The sequence below is a fragment of the Oncorhynchus tshawytscha genome, linkage group LG22 (genome assembly GCF_018296145.1).
Source record: "Oncorhynchus tshawytscha isolate Ot180627B linkage group LG22, Otsh_v2.0, whole genome shotgun sequence".
Lineage (NCBI taxonomy): Eukaryota > Metazoa > Chordata > Actinopteri > Salmoniformes > Salmonidae > Oncorhynchus > Oncorhynchus tshawytscha.
Window position 1 is genome coordinate 42,883,426 of NC_056450.1, and position 19,605 is coordinate 42,903,030.

At 42.7% G+C, this 19,605-nt stretch overlaps 1 protein-coding gene across 1 annotated transcript in view; it reads right to left on the bottom strand.

Moving 5' to 3' along the window:
* Window positions 1-8,647, bottom strand: part of oprl1 (opiate receptor-like 1) — a 65,510-nt gene extending 56,863 nt beyond the window's left edge. Inside the window, exons 1-2 of the mRNA XM_042304314.1 lie at window positions 7,940-8,647; window positions 7,111-7,352 (exon numbers count right to left, since the gene is read on the bottom strand). Coding sequence (XP_042160248.1) covers window positions 7,111-7,334 — 224 coding nt within the window. The 5' untranslated portion in view covers window positions 7,335-7,352; window positions 7,940-8,647. The remainder of the gene's footprint in view (window positions 1-7,110; window positions 7,353-7,939) is intronic.
* Window positions 8,648-19,605: the final 10,958 nt, after the last annotated feature.

The following is a 19,605-nucleotide window of genomic DNA, read 5'->3' on the forward strand; positions in this document are numbered from 1 at the left end:
TGCTTTCTGGTAAGTTTTGATTACAGTACTGGGTGGGTAAAGATATTTTATACGATACATAATATTTTGTTAACTAGTAAATAGTAGCCTACAGCAAAGTGTGTTTAAAACAGAGATCTTCTGTTGAATCTGACAATTAATCTTGATGGTTGTACAGTCGTCTCAAATAAAACTGTGAAGGACCTCGGCGTTACTCTGGACCATGATCTCTCTTTTGAAGAACATATCAAGACTGTTTCAAGGGCAGCTTTTTTCCATCTACGTAACATTGCAAAAATCTGAAACTTTCTGTCCAAAAATGATGCAGAAAAATGTATCCATGCTTTTGTTACTTCTAGGTTAGAATACTGCAATGCTCTACTTTCTGGCTACCCGGATAAAGCACTAAATAAACTTCAGTTAGTGCTAAATACGGCTGCTAGAATCCTGACTAGAACCAAAAATGTGATCATATTACTCCAGTGCTAGCCTCTCTACACTGGCTTCCTGTCAAAGCAAGGGCTGATTTCAAGGTTTTACTGCTATCCTACAAAGCATTACATGGGCTTGCTCCTACCTATCTCTCTGATTTGGTCCTGCCGTACATACCTACACGTACGCTACGGTCACAAGACGCAGGCCTCCTAATTGTCCCTAGAATTTCTAAGCAAACAGCTGGAGGCAGGGCTTTCTCCTATAGAGCTCCATTTTTATGGAATGGTCTGCCTACCCATGTGAGCGACGCAGACTCGGTCTCAACCTTTAAGTCTTTACTGAAGACTCATCCGGTGTCTTATCCAGTGTCCTGTGTGAATTTAAGTATGCTCTCTCTAATTCCCTCTTTCTCCCTTTCTCTCGGAGGACCTGAGCCCTAGGACCATGCCTCAGGACTACCTGGCATGATGACTTCTTGCTGTCCCCAGTCCACCTGGCCATGCTGCTGCTCCAGTTTCAACTGTTCTGCCTGCGGCTATGTAATCATGACCTGTTCACCGGACGTGCTACATGTCCCAGAACTGCTGTTTTAAACTCTCTAGAGACAGCAGGAATGGTAGAGATACTGTTAATGATCGGCTGTGAAAAGCCAACTGAGATTTACTCCTGAGGTGCTGACTTGCTGCACCCTCGACAACTACTGTGATTATTATTATTTGACCATCCTGGTCATTTATGAACATTTCAACATCTTGGCCATGTCCTGTTATAATCTCCACCCGGCACAGCCAGAAGAGGACTGGCCACCCCTCATAGCCTGGTTCCTCTCTAGGTTTCTTCCTAGGTTTTGGCCTTTCTAGGGAGTTTTTCCTAGCCACCGTGCTTCTACACCTGCATTGCTTGCTGTTTGGGGTTTTAGGCTGGGTTTCTGTACAGCACTTTGAGATATCAGCTGATGTACGAAGGGCTATATAAATACATTTGATTTGATTTGATTTGATGTGTGGAGACATTTCACTGCAGCTAATGTAGAAGGAAAAGATGTGTACATTTGCAAATACTGTTCCAAATCATATGCGAAGAATGTAACAAAGATGCAGAATCATCTGGCCAAGTGCATAAAGTTCCCTCAGAAATCTCAACAAGCAACCTCTGACAAAACTCCCTCTACTTCTATTCAAGGTGAAAATGATGAATCAGAGACCTTATCGATAGCAACAGCTCATGGTCCTCCTGGAATCAGAAGGTTTTTTGACTGAATGGAGGAACGTAGTCAGAGCAATGCTGATGTCTTGCTCGAGCTGTGTATGCAACTGGTTCACCTCTGATGCTCACAGGCAATGTGTGTATGGAAGGGATTTCTGAAAGCTCTTCGCCCATCATACACCCCTCCAACCAGACATGCTTTATCTACTCATTTGCTGGATGCAGAGTTCAACAGAGTTCAAGTGAAGGTCAAGCAAATCATGGAGAAAGCAGACTGTATTGCAATCATCTCTGATGGGTGGTTGAATGTTTGTGGGCAAGGAATAATTAACAACATCATCTCCACCCCTCAACCAGTATTCTACAAGAGCACAGACACAAGGGACAACAGACACACTGGTCTCTACATTGCAGATGAGCTGAAGACAGTCCTCAATGACCTTGGACCACAGAAGGTATTTGCACTGGTGACAGACAATGCTGCGAACATGAAGGCTGCTTGGTCTAAAGTGGAGGAGTCCTACCCTCACATCACACCCATTGGCTGTGCTGCTCATGCATTTAATTTGCTCCTCAAGGACATCATGGCACACTGAAAAAAATAGATACACTCTACAAGAGAGCCAAGGAAATGTTTAGGTATGTGAAGGGGTCATCAAGTTATAGCAGCAATATACCTCACCGAGCAAAGTGAGAAGAATAAGAGCACCAGTAACACCTGTTGGGGTGGTGTTGTCATCATATTTGACAGTCTCCTGGAGTGGGAGGAATCTCTCTAAGAATTGGCCATATCACAGTTTGCCAATATGGACAGCCCCATCAAGAGGATCCCCCTGGATGATGTATTTTGGGAGAGAGTGGTAAGCACCCTGAAACTCCAGAAACCTATAGCAGTAGCCATCGCACCAATTGAGGGAGACAATGCCATCCTGTCTGATGTTCAGACTCTGCTTGCAGATGTAAGAGAATAAATCCGTACTGTCCTGCCCACTTCGCTGTTGCTCCAAACAGAGGAAACTGCAGTTCTGAAATACATCAAAAAGTGTGAAGACTTGTCCCTGAAGACCATAACACCTCAGCGTACATGTTGGACCCAAGTACGCTGGCAAGAGCATCCTGTCTGGTGCAGAGATCAACTAGGCCTATGGTGTCATCACTACTGTGTCTCGCCCCCTTGACCTAGATGAGGGCAAGGTTCTTGGCAGTCTGGAGAAGCATACTTCCAAGCAAGGGCTTTGAGATGGAGAAGCAATATGGCAGTCATGCCAACATATCTCATCAGCCACCTGGTGGAAGGGACTTTGTGGATCTGAGGCTCTTTCCCCTCCATCATCCTCCAAATCCCACCATCAGCCACCTCAGAGAGCAACTGGGCCTTGTTTGGGAACACACGCCAAAGCACGCAACAGGCTGACCAATACAAGGGTTAAGAAATCTGTGGCCATCCAGGCAAATCTTTGGTTTTTTGAGCCTGACAACGAGCCATCCCCAACAAGGTTGGAAAGTGACAGTGAAGATGAGGCCTCAGAGTTTGATGTTAAAGAGGTGGACATTGAGGAGGTCCAGGGAGAAGACATGGAAGCCTGAGAGGAAGACAACCAAAGCTTAAGTTTCTAGGCAATCATTTTACAGATGTATGTTGAAAACATTTTTGGGAGATGCGATTGATCATTGGGGATCATTCAATATTTCCTTTCTTTTTCTGTTCAGTGAAATCATCCCATGTGATGGGATTTAATAAAGTTCAATTTGTTTACTAAATAATTTAATAGAAAGACAGGTTTACAGTATGGAAAAGAGTTGACTCTGAGTCTGCTGTAAGACAGGTTTACAGTATGGAAAAGAGTTTACTCTGAGTCTGCAGTGAGACAGGTTTACAGTATGGAAAAGAGTTTACTCTGAGTCTGCAGTAAGACAGGTTTACAGTATGGAGAAGAGTTTACTCTGAGTCTGCAGTGAGACAGGTTTACAGTATGGAAAAGAGTTTACTCTGAGTCTGCAGTAAGACAGGTTTACAGTATGGAAAAGAGTTTACTCTGAGTCTGCAGTGAGACAGGTTTACGGTACGGAAAAGAGCTCTGACAGCCGATGCTTGAAGTTAGTGAGGGAGATATAAGTCTCCAACTTCTGTGAATATTTGCATTTTCTCTACTGATCCAATGAACCATTGCATTTCTGTTCAAAATGTTGTATCAAGTCTGCCCAAATGTGCATAATTTGTTTATTAATAACTTTTCAAGTTCATAACTGTGCACTCTCCTCAAACAATAGCATGGTATTATTTCACTGTAATAGCTAGTGTAAATTGGACAGTGCAGTTAGATTAACAAGAATTTAAGTTTTCTGCCAATATCAGATATGTCTATGTCCTGGGACATTTTCTTGTTACTAACAACCTTATGCTAATCACATTAGCCTACGTTAGCTCAACAGTCCCGAGGGGCACACACCAATCCTGTAGAGGTTATTAAGAGAAGACTGGCTATGTGCACTCTGCCCACGTATCAGGAAACTGAACAGCACTTCATAAGCTCCTGCTTATGTATGACCACATTTAGGACACATATTAACCTCAGATTACACAGACCCACAAAGACTTCTGAAACAAATCCAATTTTGATAAACTCCCATATGTACTGGGTGAAATACCACAGTGTGCCATCACAGCAGCAAGATTTGTGACCTGTTGTCACAAGTAAAGGGCAACCAGTGACGAACAAACACCATTGTAAAAAAAAAAAACATATTTATGTTTATTTTCCCTTTTGTACCTCAACTATTTGCATTTTGTTACAACCCCATAATATGACATTTGAAATGTCTTCATTCCTTTGTTGTCACGCCCTGGTCGTAGTATATTATGTTTGTCTTCATTTATTTGGTCAGGCCAGGGTGTGACATGGGTTTTTGTGGTGCGTTTTTTGTCTTGGGGTTTTGTGGGGTGTCTAGCATAGTCTATGGCTGCCTGAGGCGGTTCTCAATCAGAGTCAGGTGATTCTCGTTGTCTCTGATTGGGAACCATACTTAGGTAGCCTGGGTTTCACTGTGTGTTTGTGGGTGATTGTTCCTGTCTCAGTGTTTTGTGTTCGCCTGATAGGCTGTTTAGGTTTTCGCGTTACGTTTGTTGTTTTGTATTGTTCGTTTGTTCATTTCATTAAAGAACATGAGTAACCACCACGCTGCATTTTGGTCCGCTCCTCTTTCAACAGACGAACGCCGTTACATTTGTGTAATGTTTACATGTTCATTTTTTATTGCTTATTTATTTCACTTGCCTCAGGAATGTAAGCATATTTTCCCCGTGCCTATAAAGCCCATTGAATGGACATGAATTGAATTGAGAGTGTGGAGGAACTCAGTGGTAACAGTTTGTAGACAGAAAGTCAAATTATATTCAACATTAAGAGGTTGAAATGACACCTTGTTACATGTGTATGTCACGCCCTGACCTTAGATACAGTATCTCCGTTTTCTATATATTTTGGTTAGTTCAGGGTGTGACTAGGGTGGGTACTCTAGTGTTGTATGTCTAGGGTTTTGTATGTCTAGGGTTGATGTAGGTCTAGGGGTTTTTGTATTTCTATGTTGGCCTGATATGGTTCCCTATCAGAGACAGCTGCTTATCGTTGTCTCTGATTGGGGATCATATTTAGGCAGCCCTGTTTCCCACTTTCTGGTGTGGGTTCTTGTCAATGTGTAGTGGCCTGTCAGCACTATTATGTGTAGTGGCACGTTTAGTTTTGTTATTTAGTTGGTTTATTCGTTGTTCATTCAGTTAATAAAAAAGAATTGAACGCATCCCATGCTGCGTCTTGGTCTGATCCTTATAAGGAACGTGACAATGTAACTACAGAACCTAAGTTAAGTGTCATAGAGACATATATTCCCTAAATAGTAAACTACTTTGACCAGAGCCCTATTGACTTACATAAGGAATAGGGTGACATTAAGGAGACACACAATGAATCTGATTGAGTTGTGTAATACTGCGGAGAAAGAAGGCCAGGACCTCTGGGCTCAGCTGGTTCTTTCTGTAGATATTGGATGTATAGATCTGCCGCACATATTCAATATTAAAGGTCAGGTCCTCGGGGCTCAGCTGGTTCTTTCTGTAGATATTGGGATACACAGATCTGCAGCACATACAGTATATTAAAGTGGCTGAGGGAAGTATGTGCCAATCTTTTGCTCTTGTCTTCTAGACTCTTTCAATCTATGTTGTTCAATTTTCTACTGGCAATATCAACCATTGTGAAGAGAGGATGACAAGCTTTGGTTGGGAAAATATATTGCTCTGTCTGAAATTGGAGCCTTACTCCAGCCTACAGAGGATATTCATAAAAATGTGCTTTTGTGGAAACTAAGGTTTGAAAACTTGCAAGGTAAGGTAACTACAGCTGCAAAAGGATTTAAGGAACTTTTAAATAATAGCAACAGGTTTAAATGTATTTTGTTTTTTATATAGAGAGACTGGCAAACCACACACACACACACACACACACACACACACACACACACACACACACACATATACACACACACACACACACACACACACACACACACACACACACACACACACACACACACACACACACACACACACACACACACACACACACACACACACACACACACACACACACACACACACACACACACACACACACACACACACACACACACACACACACATACATACATACATACACACACACACACACACAAGCAAGTAGCGTTGCATTTTACCATTTTAGTTCTTTTTGTTTAGTTATTTGGTTTGTCTGAGTGAGACCCAACTGTTAATCTAACAATAGATGTTGAGTGAAGGTGATTGTCTGGATGGAGGCAACAGCTTGTGTTGGTTTGAAAGCATCACCACAGAGCAGTCACTCTGAAGTGGTAACAGCAAAGACTACCATTATACACAATGCAGACAGACAGACAGACAGACAGACAGACAGACAGACAGACAGACAGACAGACAGACAGACAGACAGACAGACAGACAGACAGACAGACAGACAGACAGACAGACAGACAGACAGACAGACAGACAGACAGACAGACAGACAGACAGACATTCTGCTGCATTATTGCATCATCACCAATCAACACAGGTGAGGTCTCCAATCAACACAGGTGAGGTCTCCAATCAAATTCAAATCAATTGTAGGAGTCACATAACCAGTTTACATCAGATATACACGGTGTAGTGAAATGCTGAGGTGTTAGCTTCCTCAACATTACAGTACAGTTTACATCAAGTATACAAGGTGCAGTGAAATGCTGAGGTGCTAACTATCATTGATGTAACTGTGCTTTAGTCGCTCTCAATAAGAGTGTCTGCTTAATGACTAAATGGAAAATGGGTAGTCAGTGCAAATCACTTCTAAGGTGCGTCTATACTCTCTCTGGTGAAATCGTCTCTAAGATGCAGGTCTGTTTAATCCGACCAGGTAGAGAGAGGAGGTCGCCACGAGCCCTTACCTGACGATAACGTACATGACCAGACAGTTACCCACCAGCCCCACCACACAGACCATCATGTAGACCACAACGATGGTGATCTTGATGCCGGTGGGGAGGAAGGCGTAGGTCTCGTTGTTGCCAATACTGAAGTTGTTCTGGAAAAGCAGAGAGTCGTTGTAGAAGTGGAAGGCTCTCAGGTCCAGGTCTGATCCACCGACCAAGGAGTCGTTTAGGAACTCCATGACAAATGTCCTACCTGCCTGATGATGAGAGAGAGAGAGCACAATAACAGACAAGACATGAGATGAGGAAAGAGGGGTGTGTGACGTGTCAAATGATGGAGAGGCCTGCACGGGAATATTGCAGCTCCTCAGTGCTATTTCTCTGCACCCTAAAAATCAACAACGTTTCGACTTTTACCGAAGTCGTCATCACGTGGGGAGACATCACAGACAGAAGTGTGCAGTTGTATTTATTTTATTCAGTACAGACAGGTCTGGTCTGTGTGTCTGTAACACACAGACAGGCCAGGAGACACAGACCGCGGTTTGCAAGCCAACACTCCTACTAAATATGTGTGGCGTCATATGGAGGCGCTGCGCAAACGTGGGCTGCCTAGTTCCTATAATAAATCAATGAGGTTTAGCCGCAACAGTTGCAATATCCAAGGGATGCATATGTGTGATCATAGGAGAAGATACATACAAGCTACTTTAACATCAACATACGTGTTCACACCGGCCGAGCTGGAGAATGTAAGGTGCCCAAATATAGGCTACATTTCTGTGCAGAAAACAGCATTCTCACACACGGACAGTATCAGACAGCAACAGCAGCAGCGCCATACCGTTATTCGAGATGCTATTCCAACGATCTGTTATGAGTCCTTCCCGCGCTGGCCTCCGGTTCCTTCCCAGAAGTTGCTTATTTTGGTTTTAGGCAGTTGGCTGTTGTATGTTGTTTATCTCAGTCTCTTGCTCGCTGTCCTGTTTTCCACAGTTGCCAGCGCAGCGATACAGATTTACGTTGGTGTAGGTCTAGGATAGGATCATTATGTTTTTTCCCCACCCTCCCCTCAACAACATACGAACTGTAGAGTGACGAGTGGTCTAAATCTAGCCGGTTCCTCTCATACTTTTCGAATAGGTTCGTTCATCAGACAAGGAGAAAGATCTCGGTGTCCTCTCGTCCTCTCTCCTTCTTCCCTCGATCCCTCTACGCGCGTCCTCTCTCTATCGGATCACGCACGGTACGCGAGACCTGCGTGTCTGGAGATATGCGGTTTGTATTGCTGTAGCGAAATGATGTGTCTACTATGTCTCTTACGGGACACTTTTAAATGTCTCCATTAGCTAGACTACAAAAGTGATTGATCTACACATTCTTAGTCAACTACTACAGCGTGTGTAGTCTCCACTAAATACATTGCGCTTACTAATAGGTGTGAGGTAGGCTTGGAGTTGATTCTAGGTATATGAAGTCAGGCACTCTTATCTCAAAGTCTAAGATAGTGTGCGTCGGTGAGTGCCGTGCACGTACACAAAAAATTATCCGCTGACATTCCCACTAGATAGATACAGAAGATAGGCAGGCTGTCTGTCCTGTGTGCCTTACTCTGAGACGCTGTAGGCTACAGCATGTGTGCCTTACTCTGAGACGCAGACAGCCTGTCCTATCTGTCCTGTGTGCCTTACAATGAGGCACGGACAGACTGTCCTATCTGTCCTGTGTGCCTTACTCTGAGGCACGGACAGCCTGTCCTATCTGTCCTGTGTGCCTTACTCTGAGGCACTGACAGCCTGTCCTATCTGTCCTGTGCGCCTTACTCTGAGGCACGGACAGCCTGTCCTATCTGTCCTGTGTGCCTTACTCTGAGGCACGGACAGACTGTCCTATCTGTCCCATGTGCCTTACTCTGAGGCACAGACAGCCTGTCCTATCTGTCCTGTGTGCCTTACTCTGAGGCATGGACAGCCTGTCCTATCTGTCCTATGTGCCTTACTCTGATGCACGGACAGCCTGTCCTATCTGTCCTGTGCACCTTACTCTGAGGCACGGACAGCCTGTCCTATCTGTCCTGTGTGCCTTACTCTGAGGCACGGACAGCCTGTCCTATCTGTCCTGTGTGCCTTACTCTGTGACGCTGTAGGCTACAGCACGGACATATTCTATCCATATTCCATTATATCATTTTCTATTCTATCCTACAATATCCTATTATATCCTATCAAATTCTATTCTACTCTATTCTATTATATGCTATTCTATTCTATCCTATCCTATTCTATCCTATTATATTCTACCCTATTCTATCCTATTATATTCTATCCTATCCTATTCTACTCTATCCTATTCTATCCTATTCTATTCTATTCTATTCTATTCTATCCTAATCTATCCTATTCTATTCTACCCTATTCTATCCTATTATATTCTATCCTATCCTATTCTATTCTATTCTATCCTATTCTATTCTATTCTATTCTATTCTATTCTATTCTATTCTATCCTAATCTATCCTATTCTATTCTACCCTATTCTATCCTATTATATTCTATCCTAGCCTATTCTATTCTACCCTATTCTATCCTATTATATTCTATCCTATCCTATCCTATTCTATCCTATCCTATCCTATCCTATTCTATCCTATCCTATCCGATTGTATCCTATCCTATTCTATCCTATCCTATCCTATTATATCCTATCCTATTCTATCCTATCCTATCCTATTGTATCCTATCCTATTCTATCCTATCCTATTCTATTCTATCCTATTATATTCTATTATATTCTATTCTATTCTATCCTATCCTATCCTAATCTATCCTATTCTATTCTACCCTATTCTATCCTATTATATTCTATCCTATCCTATTCTATTCTATTCTATTCTATTCTATTCTATTATATCCTATTCTATTCTATTCTATTCTATTCTATTCTATTCTATCCTATCCTAATCTATCCTATTCTATTCTACCCTATGCTATCCTATTATATTCTATCCTATCCTATTCTATTCTATCCTATTCTATTCTATTCTATTCTATTCTATCCTATCCTATCCTAATCTATCCTATTCTATTCTATTCTACCCTATTCTATCCTATTCTATCCTATCCTATCCTATTCTATCCTATCCTATCCTATTCTATCCTATCCTATTGTATCCTATCCTATTCTATCCTATTCTATTCTATTCTATTCTATTCTATTCTATTCTATTCTATCCTATTCTATTCTATTCTATTCTACCCTATTCTATCCTATTATATTCTATCCTATCCTATTCTATTCTATCCTATTCTATTCTATTCTATTCTATCTTATTTTGTGATGTATCCTTCTCAGTCCTCTCCCTTTACTATGAGCACTCCAATGCCCCTGCAGGGGGTGCTTGTTATTTGACATTAGAAGGTGTTGATGAGGAGGTGAAGAAATATTTACAGGTGTTGTTGTTGTTCTTATTAACATATGTTTTATTAACATAAGGGGTTCAACTAAGGGTTTCTACTAAGGGGGTTCTACTAAGGGGGTTCTGCTAAGGGGTTCTACTAAGGGGGTTCTGCTAAGGGGTTCGGCTACTGCCAACACACTGTCAATGACACTGACTCTACTCCAGCCACTTTAATCATGGGAATTGATGGGAAATGATGTAAATATATCACTAGCCACTTTAAACAATGCTACCTTATATAATGTTACTTACCCTACATTGTTCATCTCATATGCATACGTTGATACTGTACTCTATATCATCGACTGCATCCTTATGTAATACATGTATCACTAGCCACTTTAACTATGCCACTTGGTTTACATACTTATCTCATATGTATATACTGTACTCGATATCATCTACTGTATCTTGCCTATGCTGCTCTGTACCATCACTCATTCATATATCCTTATGTACATATTCTTTATCCCCTTACACTGTGTATGACAGTAGTTTTTTTTTGTTTTTTTTTTTGGAATTGTTAGTTAGATTACCTGCTCGTTATTACTGCATTGTCGGAACTAGAAGGCATTTCTACTACACTCGCATTAACATCTGCTAACCATGTGTATGTGACAAATAAAAATTTGATTTGATTTGATTTGATTTGATTTGCTAAGGGGTTCTACTAAGGGATTCTACTAAGGGGTTCTACTAAGGGTGTTCTACTAAGGGGTTCTACTAAGGGGTTCTACTAAGGGTGTTCTACTAAGGGGTTCTACTAAGGGGATTCTACTAAGGGGTTCTACTAAGGGGTTCTACTAAGGGGTTCTACTAAGGGGTTCAACTAAGGGGTTCTACTAAGGGGTTCAACTAAGGGGATTCTACTAAGGGGTTCAACTAAGGGGTTCTACTATGGGATTCTACTAAGGGGTTCAACTAAGGGGTTCTACTAAGGGGGTTCTACTAAGGGGTTCTACTAAGGGGTTCAACTAAGGGGTTCTACTAAGGGGGTTCTACTAAGGGGTTCTACTAAGGGGTTCTACTAAGGGGTTCTACTAAGCTTTATGGGATTGTTTTAAAAAGGCCATAACAAGGATAATTGAGTTCTTGAATTTAGAATTTTAAGACCACTTGAAGTGAAAAAAAACCCATGTTTGTCCATACTGCTATTAGCCAATAGAAACACATTGAATAACAGATAGTCCATACTGCTATTAGCCAATAGAAACACATTGAACAACATATAGTCCTTACTGCTATTAGCCAATAGAAACACATTGAATAACAGATAGTCCTTACTGCTATTAGCCAATAGAAACACATTGAATAACAGATAGTCCTTACTGCTATTAGCCAATAGAAACACACTGATTAACAGAATTACGACAAGGAACAACAGAAATATCAAATGGAAATGTGTTCTGAAATCTCTCTCCTATATCTGAGAAATTTGATCCCAAAATATTTTAGATTTGAGATTATTCAAAGTGGCCACCCTTTGTCTTGATGACAGCGTTTGCACACTCCTGCCGTTTTCTCATCCAGCTTCATGAGGAATTATTTTCAAAACAGTCTTGAAGGAGTTCCCACATACTGTATGCTGAGCACTTGTTGGCTGCTTTTACTTCACTCTGCGGTCCAGCTCAACCCAAAATAATCTAAATTGGATTGAGGTCGAGTGATTGTGGCTGCCAGGTCATCTGATGCAGCACTCCATTATTCTCCTTGTTCAAATAACCCTTACACAGCCTGGAGGTGTGTCTTGGGTCATTGTGCTGTTGGAAAAACAAATGATAGTCCCACTAAGCCCAAACCAGATGGGATGGTGTATCGCTGCAGAATGCTGTGGTAGCCATGCTGGTTAAGTGTGCCTTGAATTCTAAATAAATCACAGACATTGTCCAGCAAAGTACCCCCACAACATCACACCTCCTCCTCCATGCTTCACGATGGGAACCACACATGCAGAGACCATCCGTTAACTGACTCTGCGTCTCACAAAGACATGGTGGTAAGAACCGAAAATCTCAAATTTGGACTCATCAGACCAAAGGACAGATTTCCACTGGTCTAATGTCCATTGCTCATGTTTCTTGTACCAAGCAAGTTTCTTCTTCTTATTGGTGTCATTTAGTAGTGGTTTCTTTGCAGCTATTTAACCATGAAGGCCTGATTCATGCAGTCTCCTCTAAGCGACCCACCTCGACAACATCCGGTGAAATTGCAAGGTGCCAAATTCAAATGACAGAAATCGTAATATTAAACATTCATGAAAATACAAGTGTCATACATCATTTAAAAGCTGAACTTTGAACAATTTCTAAAGACTGTTGACATCTAGTGGAAGCCTTAGGAACTGCAATCTGGGTCCTAATAATTAGGCTTTCCCATAGAAAACCATTGGAAAGTCCAATGACCTCAATAAAAATAGGATGGATTGTCCTCGGGGTTTCGCCTGCTAAATCGGTTCTGTTATACTCACAGGCATTATTTTAACAGTTTTCAAAACTTTAGAGTGTTTTCTATCCAATACTACTATGCATATGCATATCCTAGCTTCTGGACCTGAGTAACAGGCAGTTTACCTTGGGCACCTCAGTCATCCAAACTTCCGAATACTGCCCCCTAGCCTTAAAAAGTTAAAACTTCTTAGGGCTAGGCGTCCCGCTAATGTCTCCTAGAGATTAACGTACTTTTGATTTATACTTTTTCATACCGACAACGACAAGTTCGATGTCGGACGACAATAGAATGTTCATGATGTCACGGCGACAACTGTCTACAGACATGTGGATAGACGTAGTTTAAACCAACCCTTAGCCTTGAAATCATTGGTTGTTTATTTCTCTGCCATACTCACTCTGTTTAGCACATGGCCTCACTGTCAAGCCCTGATCTGTTTCATTTGTCTTTGTGATTGTCTCCACCCACTTCCAGGTATCACCCGTTTTCTCCATCATTCCCTGGGTATTTATTCCGGTGTTCCCTGTTTGTCTGTTGCCAGTTCGTCTTGTCAAGTTAACCAGCGTGTTTTTCCGCGCTCCTGCTTTTTCTGATCTCTCTTTTGCAAGTCCTCGCGGTTTTGACCCTTGCCTGCCTTGACTCTGAACCTGTCTGCCTGACCATAGAGCCTGCCTGCCACCCTCTACCTCCTTGACTCTGAACCTGTCTGCCTGACCATAGAGCCTGCCTGCCACCCTCTACCTCCTTGACTCTGAACCTGTCTGCCTGACCATAGAGCCTGCCTGCCACTCACTACCTCCTTGTCTCTGAACCTGTCTGCCTGACCATAGAGCCTGCCTGCCACTCTCTACCTCCTGGACTCTGATTGTTTTGCCTGTCACGACCATTCTCTCACCTGCTCCTTGCATTATAATAAATATCATCTGGGTCTCGCCCTTATAGTACGAACTGGCCGTGACAGTCCCAGCAGACTTGGACCAGCTCCACCACACTGTCACCCTGCAGGGAGCCATTGGGAGGCATGAGGAGTTACTACAGGACCTTCCCTGAGGGAACGCCGCGACCAAGGGTTCAAGGCTATTATGGAGCAACCAAGAGTTCAAGGCTATTATGGAGCAACCAAGGGTTCAAGGCTATTATGGAGCAAATCAGGGAGTTAGCTCATAGGCAGCCTGTTACCTTTGAGAACCCACACCCAGTAAACTTTTTACTAGTAGTGGTGGATTTGTACAGCCTATCCTGGTTCCCGAGAACCCCGCTTTTCTTTCTCAGTGCTCCCTCATTTTTACCTACTTTGGGACTGGGGGGCAGTATTGATTAGCTTGGATGAATAAGGTGCCCAGAGTAAACTGCCTGCTACTCAGGCCCAAAAGCTAGAATATGCATATAATTAGTAGATTTGGATAGAAAACACTCTGAAGTTTCTTAAAACGTCTTGAGTGTAGGGGGCACTATTTTCGTTTTTGGCTAAAAAACATACCCATTTGAAACTGCCTATTTCTCAGGCCCAGAAACTAGAATATGCATATGATTGTCAGATTAGGATAGAAAACACTCTAAAGTTTCCAGAACTGTCAAAATATTGTCTGTGAGTATAACAGAACTCATATTGCAGGCGAAAACCTGAGGAAAATCAAACCAGGAAGTGGCTTCTACTTTGAAAGCTCCATGTTCCATAGCCTGCCTTTGCTCCATTTAAAGGGATATCAACCAGATTACTTTTCCTATCGCTTCCTCAAGGTGTCAACAGTCTTTAGACATAGTTTCAGGCTTTTATTTTGAAAAATGAGCGAGAAAGATAACATCGCGTCAGTGGATAGCTGGGTGTTCACATGAGTTTTGCTTGCGCAACAGAGTGGGGCAGCCTTTGTCTCTCCCTCTCCTATTGAAAAAGTGACAGTCCCAGTTGATATATTATCGATTATATATTTAAAAACAACCTGGGAATTGATTATAAAAAACGTTTGACATGTTTCTGTGAACATTACGGATACTATTTGGAATTTTCGTCTGCGATGTCGTGACCGCTCGAGCCTGTGGATTTCTGATCATAACGCGCCAAACAAATGGAGGTATTTTGGATATAAGAATAATCTTTATGGAACAAAAGGAACATATATTGTGTAACTAGGAGTCTCGTGAGTGAAAACATCTGAAGATCATCAAAGGTAAGCGATTTAATCTATTGCTTTTCTGACTTTCGTGAACAATCTACTTGGCTGCTAGTGTTTAATATTTTGTCTTCTAAGAGAGATGTTCTTACATAAACACTTGTTATACTTTCTCTGAAAAGTTGTATTGAAATCTGACACGCCAGGTGGATTAACAACAAGCTAAGCTGTGCTTTGCTATATCGCACTTGTGATTTCATGAAAATTAAATATGTTTAGTAATTTAATTTGAATTTGGAGCGCTGCAATTTAGCGGGTGTTGATGAAAATGATGCATCAAGAAGTTAAACTGTTTGACTGATGTCTGTGAGTTTATCAGAACTCATATGGCAGGCAAAAAACCTGAGGAAAAACCCAACCTGGAAGTGGGAAATCTAAGCTTTGTAGTTTTTCAAGTCATTGCCTATCCAATATACAGTGTCTATGGGGTCATATTGCACTTCCTAAGGCTTCCACTAGATGTCAACAGTCTTTAGAACCTTATTTCAGGCTTCTACTATGAAGGAGCAGAGAATAAGAGCTGTTTCAACCAGGGGTCTGGCAGAATGTCGTGAGCTAAATCACTCGAGAGGCCGTGAGAGCGAGCTCCATTCCTTTTCATTTCTAAAGACAAAGGAATTGTCTGGTTGGATTATTATTGAAGATTTATGATAAAAACATCCTAAAGATTGATTATATACATCGTTTGACATGTTTCTACGAACTGTAACGGAACTGTTTTGACTTTTCGTCTGAACTAAGTGCCTGCGCCTTGTGAATTTGGATTTGTGAACTAAACTTATATATTTATAAAATGCTTTTCGGCGAAAGCATACCTAGCCCAGAACATACCTAGTCCAGAACTTGGCCCAGTTGACAAATGATTACAATGAGTAACCAGCCAAGCAGAAGCGTTACAAAACTCAAAAATAGAGATAAAATTAATCCCTTACCTTTGATGATCTTCATATGGTGGCAATCAGAAAACATTAATTTATTCAATAAATGTTCCTTTTGTTCGATGAAGTCTCTTTATATCCAAAAACCTCCGTTTTGTTCGAGCGTTTTCTTCAGTAATCCACAGGCTCAAACTCAGTCAAAACAATCAGACAAAAAATCCAAATTGTATCCGTAAAGTTCATAGACACATGTCAAACGATGTTTATATTCAATCCTCAGGTTGTTTTTTAGCCTAAATGATCTGTAATATTTCAACTGGACAATAACGTTGTCAATATAAAAGGTAAACAAGAAATGCACATGCACCTGAAAAACTCTGCATCACGTTAGGGTCCACTTGTTCAGACTGGTCTTACTCCCTCATTTATAAGAATACAAGCCTAACACGATTTCTAAAGACTGTTGACATCCAGTGGAAGGCATAGGAACTGCACATGGAGTCCTAAGTCAATGGATACTGTAATGGCATTGAATAAAAAACTACTTAACCAAAAGAATAACTACTTCCTGAATGGATTTTTCTCAAGTTTTCGCCTGCTAAATCAGTTCTGTTATACTCACAGACACTATTTTAACAGTTTTAAAACTGAGTGTTTTCTATCCAAATCTACCATTTATATGCATATCATATCTTCTGGGCCCGAGTAGCAGACCGTTTAATTTGGGCATGCTTTTCATCCAAAATTCCGAATGCTGCCCCCTACCCTAGAGAGGTTAAGATTCTCTGGTATTCAGGAGAGAAGCGGCCTGAAAACCACTTGAATTAAGTCAAGACTCCCGTAGTGTAGCAGACTACGCTGTAGACTTTTGCACGTTGGTCGCCGAGAGTGCCTGGAATCCAGAGTCTCTATACAATACCTTCACGGATTATCAGAGGTGATAAAAGATGAGCTACTCTGGAGTTACCAGTGGACCTTGATTCCCTCATCGCCCTCACCATTAGGATTGTTTTGGGATTTTATTAGCTCCAGAAGCACAACCCCGATATTGACTGGACCACGGGTTCAATCCTGGTTTGGAACCCGTTCTGCCATTCACACACAGCGGCGCAGCCGTCCCCGGAACGTCTGCCTCCAGGGTTGAGTAAGGCTTCGGACCTCTCTACCATGAACCTCCTGGAGGTTTTCAGCAAGGCTCGAGCTAACTCCCTTCCTCCACATCGACCTTACGATTGTGCTATTAACCTCCTCCCGGGCACCACACCACCTCGAGACCAGCTCTATTCCCTGACCAAGACATTATGATCAAAGATCAGTACCCCCTACCACTCCTCTAATCAGCTTTCGAACTTCTCCAAGGGGCTACCATCTTTCCAAACTGGACCTTCGGAATTCCTTTCCCCTTGTGCGGAGACGCGAAGGAAGCGAGTGGAAGACGGTTTTCAACACTCCCAGTGGACACTATGAGTACCTAGTCATGCCGTTTGGAACCAACGTGTACTCTGTCTTCCAGACCCTGGTCAGCGATGTGCTCTGAGACATGTTGAATCATTTTGTTTTTGTATACCTCGACGACATCCTGGCTTTCTCTCTTTCTGCCCAGGAACACATTCTCCATGTTCGATGGCGCCTCCTGGAAAATCAGTTATTTGTAAAAGCTGAGAAGTGCGAGATCCACCGCTCCACTACCTCCTTTCTGAGATACATTATTGCTGAAGGGAATGTTCAGGTGGATTCGGAAAAGGTGGGAGCGGTGGTGGATTGGCCCCAGCCCACATCCAGGGTGCAGCAGCAAGGGTTTCTGGGATTTTCTCATTTCTACCGCCGTTTCATTCTTGCTCCAAAAACCGGGCGGTCCCCCTCTCTGCGCTTTTGGGGATCTAAAACAGCGATTCACTTCTGCCCCCATCCTCATCCATCCGGGCACGACTCGTCAGTTTGTGGTTGAGGTTGACGATGTGGGAGTAAGGGCCGTCCTTTCCCAGCGATCTGTCCAGGACATAAAGCTACATCCCTGTGCCTTTATGTCCCATCGTCTCAACCCTGCGGAGAGGAACTATGATGTTGGGAACCGGGAACTTCTAACGGTTAACATGGCTCTGGAGGAGTGGAGACAGAGGCTGGAAGAGGCTGAACATCCATTCCTGGTATGGGCTGACCATAAGAATTTTCAATACCTCTGCACTGCCAAGCGCCTCAACCCAAGGCAAGCGCGTTGGGCCATGTTATTTACCAGGTTCAATTTCTCTCTTCCAGGCTTACCTGTCATCCTGGGGCTCGTCGTAACCCTGGCTTTCGTCGGATAATGCTTCTGGTGGCATGCATGGTGTGCTCGCAAAGCAAGACTCCGCGGGCAAGCGCTGTCTGGCCTCCTTCAGCCGCTCCCTGTCCTTCATCGCCCCTGGTCCCATATTTCCTTGGATTTTGTCAATGGGCTTCCCCCGTCAGATGGTAAACACCACCATTCTGACGCTGGTGGAATGGTTTTCCAAGGCAGTCCATTTCATCCCTCTTTCCAAGTTACCTTCAGCCAAGGAGACGGCCCAGCTCATCGGAGCCAGCCAATCAAGACATCAAGACGACACTTCGGTGGTCTTCCGATTCCATGGACTCCCTGTCGAATCTCGGATCGGGGTTCTCAGTTCTCGTCCCGATTCTGGAAGGCGTTCTGAATCCTTATTGGGTCGTCGGCCAGTCTGTCCTCTGGGTTTCATCCCCAATCCAACGGCCAGTCGGAGCCAGCCAATCAAGTCTTGAAGACGACACTTCGGTGTTTCGTTGCCGGTAACCCCACCACCTGGAGCCAGCAACTGGTCTGGGTGGAATATGCTAGGAACACTCTTCCCTGCTCGGCTACTGGACTCTCCCCCTTTGAATGCTCGATGGGCTATCAGCCTTCCCTGCTCCCAGAGCAAGATGTTGAGGTCAACATACCCTCAGCCCAGATGTTCATCCGTTGTCTATCCTACACAGTAGTCTATCCTACACAGTAGTCTATCCTACACAGTAGTCTATCCTACACAGTAGTCTGTCCTACACAGTAGTCTGTCCTACACAGTAGTCTATCTTACACAGTAGTCTGTCCTACACAGTAGTCTATCCTACACAATAATCTAATCTTTGAAATTGTTGCATGTTGCATTTATATTTTTGTTCAGCGTAGATAGCTATAACCACCACAACACATCACAGTTTTCTGTATATATTAAAGAGGCAGGTAGCCTAATGGTTAGAGCGTTGGGCCAGTGACCGAAAGGGTACTGGATCAAATCCCTGAGTTGACAAGGTAAAAATATTTTGTTCTGCCCCTGAACAAGGCAGTTAACGCACTGTTCCCCAGTACGTCGTCAGTGTAAATAAGAATTTGTTCTTAACTAAATTGCCAGGTTAAATATGTATATATATATATATATTTTAAAGCCAAACTCATGCTTGTTGACAATGCACATCATAATGAAGCTGCCAGGACTGTTGCTTTGGTGCAACTGTTTGTTTCATTACGTTAATTACAGACAAAACAACAACAGAAGCAGCCACCGCTCCATGCCGCTGACTA